The following is a 13,610-nucleotide window of genomic DNA, read 5'->3' as shown; positions in this document are numbered from 1 at the left end:
TGAGAATTATAGATTCAAGAATGAGAAGAGAAGGGTATCAGAATGCAGATAAAGCCTTTGTCTAATGGTACTTCCATTTTTATTCTTTTAGGTAAGCAGAATTTTATATAGTTTCTGTACAGCATTCAAACGTTCTTCCAGACAAGTGTCTGATGTCAAAGACTCAGTTATCCCTACCACCGACAGTGATGTGTTTACCTTCAGTGTCTCCTTGGAGGTAAAAGAAGATGATGGAAAAGGAAACTTTAGGTGAGATTATTTGGAAAGAATAAAAATTGATATTGTTCTTAGAATATGATATTGGCTGCTATAAAGATTCCAGAAAGTGTACAATGTTGGTATTATACTTTAAAATGCTGAGGAAATATTTGGTAAATGATTATGTTTCACTTTTATCATGCCTTTCAGATATTTTATGTAAATGATTTTCTTAATGTTTAAAAATGATGACATTTATTATAGAAAATTGATTAAAATAATAAGGGTAGAATAAAAAGCAACTATAGCCTTGTCAGCTACAATCACTTTTATATTTAATTTATTCCCTTTGTTTATTTCTAGGGGGTATTTTTATACAGTTGTATGCATATATAATTTTTTCTTTTAACTTTATAAGAATTTTTCCATTAAGATGTTCTTAATCAAAATCATTTTTAATGGTTACCAATAGTATATTGTGTGGTTTGACCATTTAGTATTTCTGTCTTTTATATTTAGAATGTTTTTCTCTAGTTCAAAAAATAGGCAGATAATAGGATACATTTATGCTCTATTGATCACCTATGTGCCTTATCTGTGCTTTTAATTTTAACAATAATTGTTAGGTAGGTATTTTATCTGTTTTTTTTTTTTTGCAGATACAAAAATTGAGTCTTAGGTCCAATAAGTTACTTAAGGAATTTTTCTTCAGATAAGACAGCCTATATCTTAGACATTTATTGTTTTAATGATAATTCTTAAGAATAGCCTAGGCTAGACCATCCCAATGTATATTTCATTGTCCATCTTTTATTTATATTTACTTGGATATGTCACAGTCATCTCAAATTTTAGATGTTTAAAAGTAAGCTCTTTTTCTCATTTTGCTTTGCTTTCGGTTTCACTGTGTTAAAGGAACTCACAACCACACCACCAGCTAAACCAGAAATGTGACAGTCTTAAAAATAATTAAATCATATTTCTAAATTTGTTAAATTTAAAAACTAAAATTTGAAGACCTTGGTTAGGTTTTGTTGACAATAAAATTGTAGTTATTCTGTGGCAGGGTGAGAGTTTAGTACATATTAAGAATAAAAGTGTTGCTTAAATGATGTCTCATTCTAATCTTGGACTAGATTATCTTATTAAATTATTGGATTGATAATTTCTGTTCTTTTTGCATATTTCAGTCCTGTGCCTAAGGATAGAGATAAATTTTATTTCAAATTAAAACAAGGAATAGAGAAGAAGGTTGTGATTACAGTGCAGCAACTTTCTAACAAAGAACTGGCTATTGAAAGGTAAGCAGCTTGCTCCTAAATGCTACCAAAAACTCGTACTGGCACCGTTATTGGTAATATTTTCCCCTTTCAGTTCAGGCTTCACACTAGGCTCAGATAGTGCATTTAGTTGCTACATGTCTTTAGCTTTATTTAAACTGGAAACATTTCTACAGCCTTTCTCACCTCGTATGACACGGATATTTTTGAAAAGTAGACCCCTTTCTCTCTTTTTAATATAACATCCCTCATATTGGGTTTATCAGACTGTTTATTGCTGCGTAGCTGGTGTTGTTTCCTTCACAGTGTATCACATCTGGAGGTGCTCGATGACCCATCTGTCCCTTGCAGGTGGTGTTAGTTTCGATCACCTGGGCAGGATGTCTGATTTCTCCACTGTAGTTTCTTTTTCTCCCCTCTCTTGTGACTAGTAAGCCATCTGTGGGGAGACCCATGAAAATATCCTGCTTCTCATCAAAATTCCCTCTTCTCTTGAGCATTCATTTATGACTCTTGTCTGATCCAATCTTTACTATGATGGATGTAAATGACGATTTTCCATCTCCTGCACTTTTACTAGATTTACCCTTCATCCTTGGGTTTCTGATGTTAGCCAGGCCTCTCCCTTCTCTTTCATTTACTTATCTACTTATTATTGGTATGGACTCCTGAATTCCACATCCCCCCCACAGTAGATTATAATTCACTACCGTGTTGAATTGTTTCGGGTACTCAAATGGTCCCAGAATTTGCCAGTGGGAGCCCCTTCAACTCTATGTGCTTATGACACATCCCCAGTGCTTTATTCCTGGCATAACAAAAAGCAGCTTTCCATTTATCAAGTCTGTAGTAACACAGACAAAGAAGTATTGGGTGTTGAGTTGAGGAATTTGACATTTAATAATTACTTAAAAGTCTTGGAGTTTTGTGACTACGTGGTATGTTATGCCTCTACTATAGAGGCATATGTTATGCTTGTGGATTAGATGCCGTCCTTCCTTTTCCCAATGAGACGCTCCTGGTTTGATCTACTCGAGTGTGGAACCTTGATGAACACAGGTGAAACAGTTAAATGCCCAATCATAATTTTTTTGGTTAACGTAAACACTTACACTATACATTTTAAATATATTACGCAAAAAATAATTTAGCATTGTTGCCTTTTGTCCGCTCATATAAACAACTTTATTTGGACTTTCTTCAATCATCTTCAACACCAGTGTCTTCATCATCACTTAAATCACTTTTTGAATAATTTTAAGGCATTTTTCAAAGCACATTATCTCAACTTCTGCCTGAGTTTGTTGAGATAAAGCACTTATTGAATCAGTATATATTGCTATCATTACAAATTTAACCTAAGCCCCAAGTACCCATTTGCATAATATTAGGTGAATTAAAAATCATTCCATATGTAACCATTTACTATTTTGTTTTTATTTTAATGATTAATCTTGATGATAACATCCAACAACTGTGAGTTCATATATCCTGCAATAATTACCACATCAATGTTGAGTTACTTTGCTTCCTTTTTTACACATTCTGTCAGATGACCTTTGTAAACATTTACACTGAAAGTGACTGAGATTGCTTCAGGCTAATGGGTCTTTCGCAGCTTACATACAGACAGGATTTCTTGTGATATAGGATATTTTGCAAGTGCTTGGATTTATCTTTTTTGAAAAAGAGCCCCTTACCTTTTATTGGGCTGGTTATACATGATATTTAATGTTTAAATCATAAAATGTAAATTGTGGAATTTAAGGTAATCCAGTAGGTGGCAATCTTGTAAAGAGAATTCTTTCCACTCAGCACTGTGAACGTCGCTGCTGACAGTTTGTAGCATAAAGACAGTGGTTTGAAAGAAAATCCTTCAAATTATCTAATTTTGTCTTATCTTTTGGAAGAGAAAATGATTTATCATTTAAAAAAATAATCTTTCATTATGTAAATTTTTCAACCTACACAGAAGTAGAAAGAAACCCACTCCAAATGCTAATTTTCAGTATTTTGGGTTTTTAAAATATTAATTTTTATCACGAATGAATCCATTTCTGTGCATTCAAGGGGTCAAGTGTTCTGCAGATGTAGATATTTGACAGATTGTACTGTGATGATCTGCCTTGACCCTTACGAAGGCAATTACGATGTCCTTGTCCCAGTCTTCACCATCTAGTACAGTGCTAGGAACACAGAGCTTTGTAGTTAGCTACTTACTTCTTACTTAGCACCTTTTCTGTGCTGAGCACTATTCTAGGTGTACTACTTATGAGGTGTAGAAACTATTATCTTTATTGTACAATTGAGGAAACTGAGACATGAAGAGGTTAAATGACTTGCCCAAGGTCATACAATTAACTAATGGGTCCATCTGGTACCAGAACATGCGTTTTTACTTTCTGCTGTCTCTTTTAAAAAATTTGTTGGATAAACGAATAAAAATTTTGTAAAAGTTGTATGACGTTTGAGCATTGACTAAATTCAGTGTAATATAGAGGGACTCATGGAACATTGCACCTGATAGAATTCTAACTTGTTTAGAGGATATGTGAAAACTGTTCTCGTATCTTGATAATTTCTAATGTTCTTTTGCTTTCCATATTAAGTTTTATTTAGGAACTGGATATAAGAGAGAAAATAATATTAACAGCCAACATTTATCGAGCATTCACTACGTGGTGGCTATTGAACAATTCAGTTGTCATGAGAACGTGTGGGGAAGGTATCATAATTATTAACCTATTTTTGCAAATGATGAAACAGATGCTTAATGAAGTTAAATAACCTTGGTCGCTTGGCCAGAAACTGATAGAGCCGTCTCATTTCTGATTTTATACTCTCAAAGACTGTACGCAATCAAATCTTAATTCTACATTAAGCTTAAAATTAATCAAACCAATTAGAGAATAAATAAATTGGTATTCTTTGGTGTATTTCCAACAGAATTTGAAAGTGCGAATGCAGGTGTTGGGGCATCCAAGTGGCTGCCAGTAACTTTATACGCAGGGACACCATGCTCTGGGAGAAGAGCTGAGTGATCTGTAGAAGAGAAAACCAACAGTAACGGCTGAGAGGAGGAAGCAAGGTGGTTGTCATTTGAAAGGCGTGAGAAGAGTAAGACCTAAGCCTGTCTATGGAGAGGCTTCATTTGACGTGTCAGAGTGTACAGACCCGGTCAGATCAAGCCCTTCTGCTATTTTTGAAGCAGTCACGGCAGCCATCTCCGTCCCTGACTAGCTGGCTTTCGGTGTCACCATGTGTGGAAATATTACAGAAGATTTTCTTGCATACTACTAAATTGAGAGTGGATTTTTAAAGCGTTATCTAGTGTTCAAAATACACTATTACTAGCACTGTTATATAGCATTCACTTTGATTGTTGGTTATGCTTCATACCCGAAACGTGAAAGCGAAATTTTTCCTTTTTTGCCATATTAATTTTTTGACCAGTTGATTTTTGCCAAGTATGACTTCTTATTTTGTAATAAAATGATTCAGGACAAATAATATCGTGTACATTTCAAAATGGGCCTCTTTACAATTCCCTGACAAGAAGTCGAGTTCTAATTTCAAGCCTCGTGGAAGTTTAGTTGGGAAGAGATTTTTGGCTCAGGGTTTTACGTTTGTCAAATCCCTCTTTTCTCAGGGATACGCCCTGGTGCTTGCCGTGTGAACCAGAATGGAGTACAGTTATTGAATTGATGTAAGCATATCACGCTGTTTGGACTGAGTGATGTGGGCCAGCACTGACAGAAAGAAAGGATTTCTTTGATCTGATCCTAATTTTGGGGAATACAGTCATTACATATACATTAAAAAATACATAATATGCCATTACTAGAAGGCGATTTGGTCATTTGTAGAGTGATTCAGAGACGTGCCTGTTTTAATGGGAGATTCCGATTCAGTTCTTAGTTCATGCTTGTTCGCTTGTAGCAAAAACCATATAATGAGAGATTCAAGTGTTAAGTACCATAGCTTTGGCATGAGTTATTGGCAGGTACCTTTCCTTATGTTATTTTCTTAAGGAAAAGGTTTCCAAGCCAAGGAGAACTGAAAAAGAGTCATCTGGGGCTCTTTTCTTCTTATGAAACAATTTTCTTTTATGATTTGGCATCACTTAAGTAGATAGATGGTAGAGTTTGAACTGTTTATTATTTTTGAGCTGTGATGATTGGATGTTGGACCATTCTGAGAGGCTTTTACTGAATTTACCTAGCACTTATTTTTTGCCTGCACTTTAGCAAGTTATAGTTTTATTTAGAGAGAAGCTCAAGCCACTGACTTCAGGTTGCCTACATGTTAGTTTGATTTGCATCTTTTATTGTCTTATGTAAGTCCGTGTGTCTTTGGAATCTTTTAACAAAATCAAGATTTTTAGATGTCCTAATAATTTTTCATAATGAATATCATCCTTCTCCATCCTAAAAATGAGAGAAAGTTAGTAAAAAGATAACTCTCCTTTTCTTTAGGAAAACAGGGTATGGTTATACAAAAATACTTTCATCGTTCTCTGATAGTTATTTCAAGTGGCAATTGATGAAGAGCTATTGACATATTAGGTGCTTTGGAGAGTGAATAACTGGAAGCTTCTATTTGTCTCTCAGCCTTTAGACTGGAATTTATAATTAGGACAGAATTTTCAAGATCTGTCATTGCTGGCTTCTGCTGGCACCCAATAGAGGGAGGTTGCACAATAGAATTATGTATGTAATACTGTTATCTTTTCAGCATCAAATATTAAGATGTCTTGGAGCTAATTTTTTAATGAATTTTCAAATTTGAAATAACTATGAACTCACAGGAAGTTACAAAATAGTATAGGTACTCCAGGTACACTTGAGCCAGCTTCCCCCAGTGGTAAGCCCTTACATAACTGTAGTACACCATGCCGACTGGGAAATTCACACTGGCGCCCCCTATGGGTCTCTGTGGAAGCTTTTTCTGAATTCCTTTGTAAATCAAAGTACATTTCTATAACGTGTCTGGAGAAAGATCTTCACTTAACTTCGTTAAGGTGATTAATCAGGATAGTTATGGACAATCGGGGCAGCCAAGTCCTTGCTGAGGAAGGTTCCAGGTTGTTCAAATGTAGAAGTAATTTTTTTTTATCAAAATATATTTGACATAAAACATCGAGTAAATTTAAGTGTGTGACATATTGATTTGGTATATTTCTGCATTGTAACATGATGGCCACTGTAGTGAGAGTTGGTACCTCTGTCATGTCACGTAATTACTTCTCTCTTATGATTGGAATAATTCAGATCTAGTCTTTCAGTGAGTTTGATTACAAAGCAGTGCTGTTGTCTCTAGTCACTCTACTGCGTGTTAGATTCTCTTGCTCGCTTACTGCTGGTTGCAAGTCTGGGCCCTTAAACACCATCTCTTCTGTTCCCTCACTCGCAGCCCCTCGTGACCGCCGTTTTACTCTGTTTTGATGAGTTCAACTTTTTAGATTCCACCTGTAAGTGATACCATACGGTATTTATTTCTCTGTCTGACTTCCCTCACTTAGCATAATGTCTTCAAGGTCCATTGATGTTGTTGCATATGGCAGGATCTCCTTCTTTATCACAGCTAAATAATATTCTGTTGTATGTGTATGTGCACACACACATGCACAGGCACACGCGTCTTTATGTATTCATCTGTTGGTGGGCACTTAGGTTGTTTCTGTATCTTGGCTGTTGTGAATGATACTGCAGTAAAGATGGGGAATGCATATATCTCATATCTCTTTGCTACCGTTTCCATTTCCTTTGAGCATATACCCAGAAGTGGAATTGCTGGATTATGTGGTAGATCTGTTTTTAATTTTGTTTTCCATAGTGGCTGAACCAATTTACATTAAGAAAGTAATTTCTTATTTATTGGTTTAGGAAATTGTGATTTCTAACATGGCTGTTAAATAATTAGAAGAGATGGGGTATTTTAATAATATGTCTTATGCCAGTTTTCAATTTATTGCTTCTTGGTTCCAAATCTATCCTCTTACTCGATTCGCGTAAGTGGAGCTTTGCACATTTCCTCTTTGCAAGCAAGCACAGTGTTAAATTGTGCCAGTAGAGGGTGCTGGAGCGATACTGCTGGAGGAAGGGACTTCTCTTCCTGGTTTTGCTGTCATTGTTGTTTCTTGTTCTTGCTACGAGATTCTGGGACATCAGAATCGTGTGCTGTGTTCTAGCTCTGCACCCAGTGTGCGCTCTCTCCCTCTTTGGGCTCAGAGTCCTCATTCTGGCTCATAGAGATCTTCCTGTGGCCCTCCAGGCACGAACACTATGGGCTCCAGACCACACCCCTGTCTCCCCAGTGAGCTGGCTTGGAAGTCCTGATTTTCACAGTTTGCGCCACCCCCACCCCCACTCCCGCCGCCGCTCCCCCAGCTTGCTGCCTGCACCTAGGCGGTTGGTTCCTTTGTGCCGGTGGCCCAACTTTGCCTGGGGTGTCCACTAAACTTCTTTGTCACACCTGGGCTTCACTTGGTGGTTGGTTCCTTTGTGCCGGTGGCCCAGCTTTGCCTGGGGTGTCCCCTAAACTTTTTTGTCACACCTGGGCTTCACATATATCCTTTCCCGTGAGGTCCGACACCAGCTTTAGGAAGAGGACCCTCCGTCAGAGTTTGCTGTCCTCGGGGCAGTGTCCCTTAGCCTGGGATAGTCTTTAGAATTCTCTTTAGAGTTACTCTCCTATTGCATGTGTAATTCTTTACAGTAGACGTTCCCTGTTCACATTAGTGTGTGTTCTCTCTTCTAATTGACCTTGATGGGCAGTATCTAATGAAATTAACTAATCCCACAGATAAAGTTTCTGATACATTTCTGGGGAAAAAACCCAACTGGTTATTTTACTGTTTTAGATGACAGTCTTCTAACTGTCGTGGTAATGGCAAGGATAATGGCTACTACTCAGTGACTTCTGCCACATGTCCATATCCATCCCAAGCGTTTCGTGCATAGTCTTTTCATACCAAAGCAGGAAACCCTGCAAAGTAAATTATCTTTTTATTTACATTTTTTTTGGCGGGGGGGGGGAAGCATGTTATTTTTGCCTTGCTAAGAAACATCGCTAATAAAAGGCAACATGAGGATTTGAATCCAGGGCTTCTTGCTATTCTTCCTAAAGCCTTTCCATCTGACGTTTTTGTATGACTTTTTGTGAGGAGGGGTGGCGGGAAGTATTAAGTACCTATATAATATGCTATACAGTTGTCCCTCGGTATCTGTAGAGGATTGGTTCCAGGCCCCCCATGGATACCAAAATTTAAGGATGCTCAAATCCCTTATACAAAATGGGGTAGTATTTGCATATGACCTACGCACATCCTTCCGTGTACTTTAAATCATCTCTACATTACTTATAATACCTAATATGAAGTAAATGCTATGCAGATAGTTGTTATACTATATTGTTTAGGAAGTAATGACAAGCAAGAAAAGTCTGTACTTGTTCAGTACAGATGCAACCATCATAGGCCTAACTATATGGTATGTGTAAGCAACGCTTTTTCTCTCAAATATTTTTGAGCCATAGTTGGTTGAATCCACAGATGTGAACCCACAGCTACAGAGAGCCAACTGTAAATATTTCATATCACTAGTAGACGTTGTTAGGTATTACTGTTTTGTTCTTACGTATAACGGCAGCGTAGTTTTTTTTTTTAAAGAACGTTGGTTCGTTTGAAGGAAAGAGGGAGGAAGAACTTTATAAAATGTTATTTTTAGTTAGTATGACGTGAGGTGATTAACAAAAGTTATATAAAAGTATTACATGTGAAATTTTGTATTTGTGCTTAAAATATTTGATTTTTTCTACTTTCACTATGTTTTAATAAGTAATTATCTTTCTTCTCATGTCATTTTTCTGATTGTTATTCACCTATTTTCTTTAAGGTCTATCTGGCTAAATTGTTTATTTCACTATAGGAAATAGTTATTCTTTTGATAACTGATCAAAGCTATATATTACTTGGTTCAACTATTTTAAATGAAATTGAGCTTCTGAGGAATCTCTATGATTTTATATACAGATGATATTGTTTTGTATTTAAGGTTTCTTTACTTGAAATGTAAATATCAAAATAATGCTGTGAGAAAAGAGTTAACACAGCAGGCCGGAAACTTCTCTTCCGAACGGTCTGCTGGTCAGGCTGGATCTTGACTGGCATCTGGAGTCTTGGGTTTGGGGCGGGTGACCGCCATTCCCAGACCTCGCAGCCCCTCGTGACCGCCATTTTGCTCTCTGTTTTGACGAGTTTGACTTTTTTAGATTCCACTTATAAGTGATATCATACAGTGTTTTTTCTCTGTCTGACTTACTTCACTTAGCATAAAGTCTTCAAGGTCCATCCATGTTGTTGCAAATGGTTTCCTACTCCTTGTACCTCTGCCCGGAGGTGTGTAAGTATTTTTTGCGCCTGCATTTAGTTCTCCAGACTGTTGTTTCTTTTCCATTCACAAAAACTCCCAGCTTCAAAGTTTATGCTTTCAGATTTTACCATCTGCTCACCTCTGTCATCGTAGTTATCTACATATCCTTGGGGTTCCCATTATTCTTTGAAAATTTTAGCTCCCGGCTCACTGTTACTCTCTAATCATTAGGCTTATCTTAATTTTGGACAGTTTCAATATCTGTGTAGATGATTTTTCTATTAATCTAGCTTCTTGGTTTCTTGACCTCTGCTTGTCCAAGATCTTGTTCTTTTCCCTTCCTCAACCAGGATCATACAGGGAATTTATTCTCTTTTCTACCACTGTGCTTGGGAGGTGGCCAGAGTGTGGTGTGTACAAGACCACGCAGTTTTAGAGTCATAGACAGTGTTATACCTTAACAGGTGTGTGGTTTGGACAAAGCACCTGTACTTTCTGAAAACCAGTTTTATTATTATGTTATGTGAAGGTTGTTTTGAAATATAAATGTAACAATATAGTAATGTCTGACTTAAAGTTAAGGCATTCGATGAACTGTAGCAGCTATAATTAATATGATAATAATTATTAATATAATAGTATCACCATCTCATTCTCAGGAGGTTTGATTTCGAATTTTGGGCAGGTCCACTGTTTATTATTTTATAAATAATGTTGGGCGTGTTTCCTTTTTGCTTTGTTAATGTTTTTCACTTAGAGCTATCAGAGAACTTACCATGTCAGGTTGTAATTGCTTGTTTACTCATTTTCCTCCCCTGCTAGACTTTAAGCTCTTTGAGAAAATAGGCGTGATAGCAATTTGCTTCTACATTATTTATAGAGTTAATAAGAGAAGGTCGAATGCTTTGAATTCCCCAATGAAACACTTAATATTTGCATTAGCTGTTTGTGGCACTAATAATATCTATCTAATTACTGACATGTTATTCCTAATAGACCTTGCTTATCCCCATAGGAAACTTGATGTGCTTTAATGAAGTATAATTTTGGAAATGACTAATATAGCTTGATAGAAAAAACATAGGAATATTAAGAAAATATAAAATTATACCCATTCGCCGTTTACCGGCAAGTGTTAGACAAAATAATGTAAGAGTTTAAATTTATTATTTTTTTAAATTAAATTTATCAGGGTGACATTATTTGATAAAATTATACAGGTATCAAGTGTACAGTTTAATAATACACGATCTATATGTTGCCCTCTGTGTTCACCACCCAAAGTCAAATCTTCTGTCACCTTATATTTGACCCCCTTTACCCTTATTTACCTGTCCCATCCCCGCTTTCCCTCTGGTAACCACTAAACTGTTGTCTGTGTCTATGAGTTTTGATTTGTTTGCTTTGTTCATTTGTTGCTTTTAGTTTTATATCCCACATATGAGTGAAATCATATGGTTCTCAACCTTTTCCGTCTGACTTATTTCGCTAGCATGATAATCTCAAGATCCATTCGTATTGTCACAAATGGCGGAATTTCGTCTTTTCTTGTGGCTGAGTAATATTTACTTGTATATATTTACCGCATCTTCTTTATCACATCTTTATCCAGTCATCTATTGAAGGACATTTTGATTGTTTCCATGTCTCGGCCACTGTGAATAACGCTGCAGTGAACATCGGGGCGCATATATCTTTACAAATAAATGTTTCCAAATTTTTTAGATAGAAGATACCCAGAAGAGACATTGCTGGGTCATATGGTAATTCTATTCTTAATTTTTAAAGGAACCTCCGTATTGTTTTCCATAGTGGCTGTTCCAGTTTATAGTCCCATCAGCAGTGTATAAGGATTCCTTTTTCAAAAGAGCAAAAAGAAAGATAGAGAGGATGCTTACTAAACTGTTGGCATTGGTTTCTGAGGGGGCTGAAGTAGAGAGAGAAGGGAGAATTAATTTTTTCCTATATACTTTGGTATTTATTAACTTTTACAATAAGTATATAACAGTTTTGTAACTTGAAAAACTATAATATAGGAAATAGTTTTTTAAAAAGTCCGTGATTGATGAAAGCTCAAGCAAAGTATACTATAGTTCCCACTTATCAATGGTTTCACTTTCCATGGTTTCAGTTACCTGTGGTCAGCCGTGGTCTGAAAATATTAAATGGAAAAGTCCAGAAATAAACAGTTTATAAGTTTTAAATTGCATGTTCTGAGTAACGTGATGAAATCAGGCTATATACACTCCCCGCCTGTTAGTTAGTAGCTGTCTGAGTTATTGGCTGTTGGGGTATCGCAGTGCTTGTGTTCAAGCAACCCCTATTTTACTTAATAATGGCCCCCAAGCGCAAGAGTAGTGATGCTGGCAATTCGGATCTGCCAAAGAGAAGCTGTAAAGTGCTTTCTTTAAGTGAAAAGCTATGTATGTATAGGAAAAAAACATAGTATATATAGGATTTGGTACTATCTGCCGTTTCAGGCACACTGGGGCTCTTGGAATGAATCTCCTGTGGATAAGGGGGAACTACTATATAGGGAGTGCGAGACAAATTTTCTATCCTCATTGACTTGACTTTTTAGTTGGGGGATCACCTTTTATATCTGAAAAAGAATTAACTCTTTTCTTGCTTATCAAGAATTTAAGGCATTAGTAGAAGAAATAGTACAACAAAATGCATGATTAATTAACAGTTTATGCTGTGTTTATTATAGGAGTTCATAGGAGAAAGATAAAATAGTGTAAAGTAAACATTAAAATTATGACTATTAGAGTACAATTTTCTCTGTTGTAGTAGATTATATTTTGTTCAGTGATATAATAATTGTTGGGAAAGTTATCCTCAGAACTTATCAGTTTTATCTTTGCTATGTATACTTGTTTGTTTGTTTATTTATTTATTCAATTTATTTTTATCATGGTGACATTGGTTAACACAATCCAGTAAGTTTCAGGTGTACAATTCAACAGTAAAGCATGTATATTGTACTGTGTGTTCACCGCCCATGGTTAGATTTCTTTCTGTCACCACATATTTAACTCCTTTTACCCCACCTACCTCCCACCTCCCGCCTCCCCTCTGGTAACCACTAGTCTATTGTCCATGTCCATGAGTCTCTGTGTTTGTCCTGTTAGTTTGTTGCTTTTAGGTTTATATCCCACATATAAGTGATATCATATGGTTTTCAACTTTTTCTGTCTGGCTTATTTCGCTTGGCATGATTATCTCGACGTCCATCCATGTGTCGCAAATGGCAGTATTTCATCTTTTTATGGCTGAGTCATATTCCATTGTATATATGTACCACAGCTTCTTGATCCAGTTATCTATCGTAGGACACTTCGGTTGCTTCCATGTCTTGGCCACCGTGAATAATGCTGCTGTGAACATCGGTGTGCAAATATCTTTTTGGATATGAGTTTTCACGTCTGAGGGGTAAATATCCAGTAGAGGAATTGCTGGATCATATAATAGATCAATTCTTAGTTTTTCGAGGAACCTCCATACTGTTTTCCATAGTGGCTGCACCAATTTGCAGTCCCACCAGCAGTGTATGAGGGTTCCTATTTCTCCACATCCTCTCCAACACTTGTTATGACTTGTCCTGTTGATAATAGCCACTCTAATAGGTGTGAGATGGTATCTCATTGGGGTTTTGATTTGCTTTTCCCTAATAGCCAGCAATGTTGAATATCCTTTCATATGTTCGTTGGCCATTTGTATGTCCTCTAGGGAGAAGTGGATGTTTAGGTCTGCAGTC

The 13,610-nt window shown here is 36.5% G+C and overlaps 1 protein-coding gene across 1 annotated transcript in view; it reads left to right on the top strand.

Annotated features, from left to right (window-relative positions):
• The window catches only part of RABGAP1L (RAB GTPase activating protein 1 like), a 393,018-nt gene that overhangs the window by 14,905 nt on the left and 364,503 nt on the right, over positions 1 to 13,610 (top strand). The window contains exons 6-7 of the mRNA XM_025044002.1: positions 92 to 249; positions 1,389 to 1,499. Coding sequence (XP_024899770.1) covers positions 92 to 249; positions 1,389 to 1,499 — 269 coding nt within the window. The remainder of the gene's footprint in view (positions 1 to 91; positions 250 to 1,388; positions 1,500 to 13,610) is intronic.

The sequence above is a fragment of the Pteropus alecto genome, unplaced genomic scaffold (genome assembly GCF_000325575.1).
Source record: "Pteropus alecto unplaced genomic scaffold, ASM32557v1 scaffold101, whole genome shotgun sequence".
Lineage (NCBI taxonomy): Eukaryota > Metazoa > Chordata > Mammalia > Chiroptera > Pteropodidae > Pteropus > Pteropus alecto.
The sequence above is the reverse complement of the archived record's forward strand: the minus strand, read 5'-3'. Positions and strand labels throughout refer to the sequence as shown.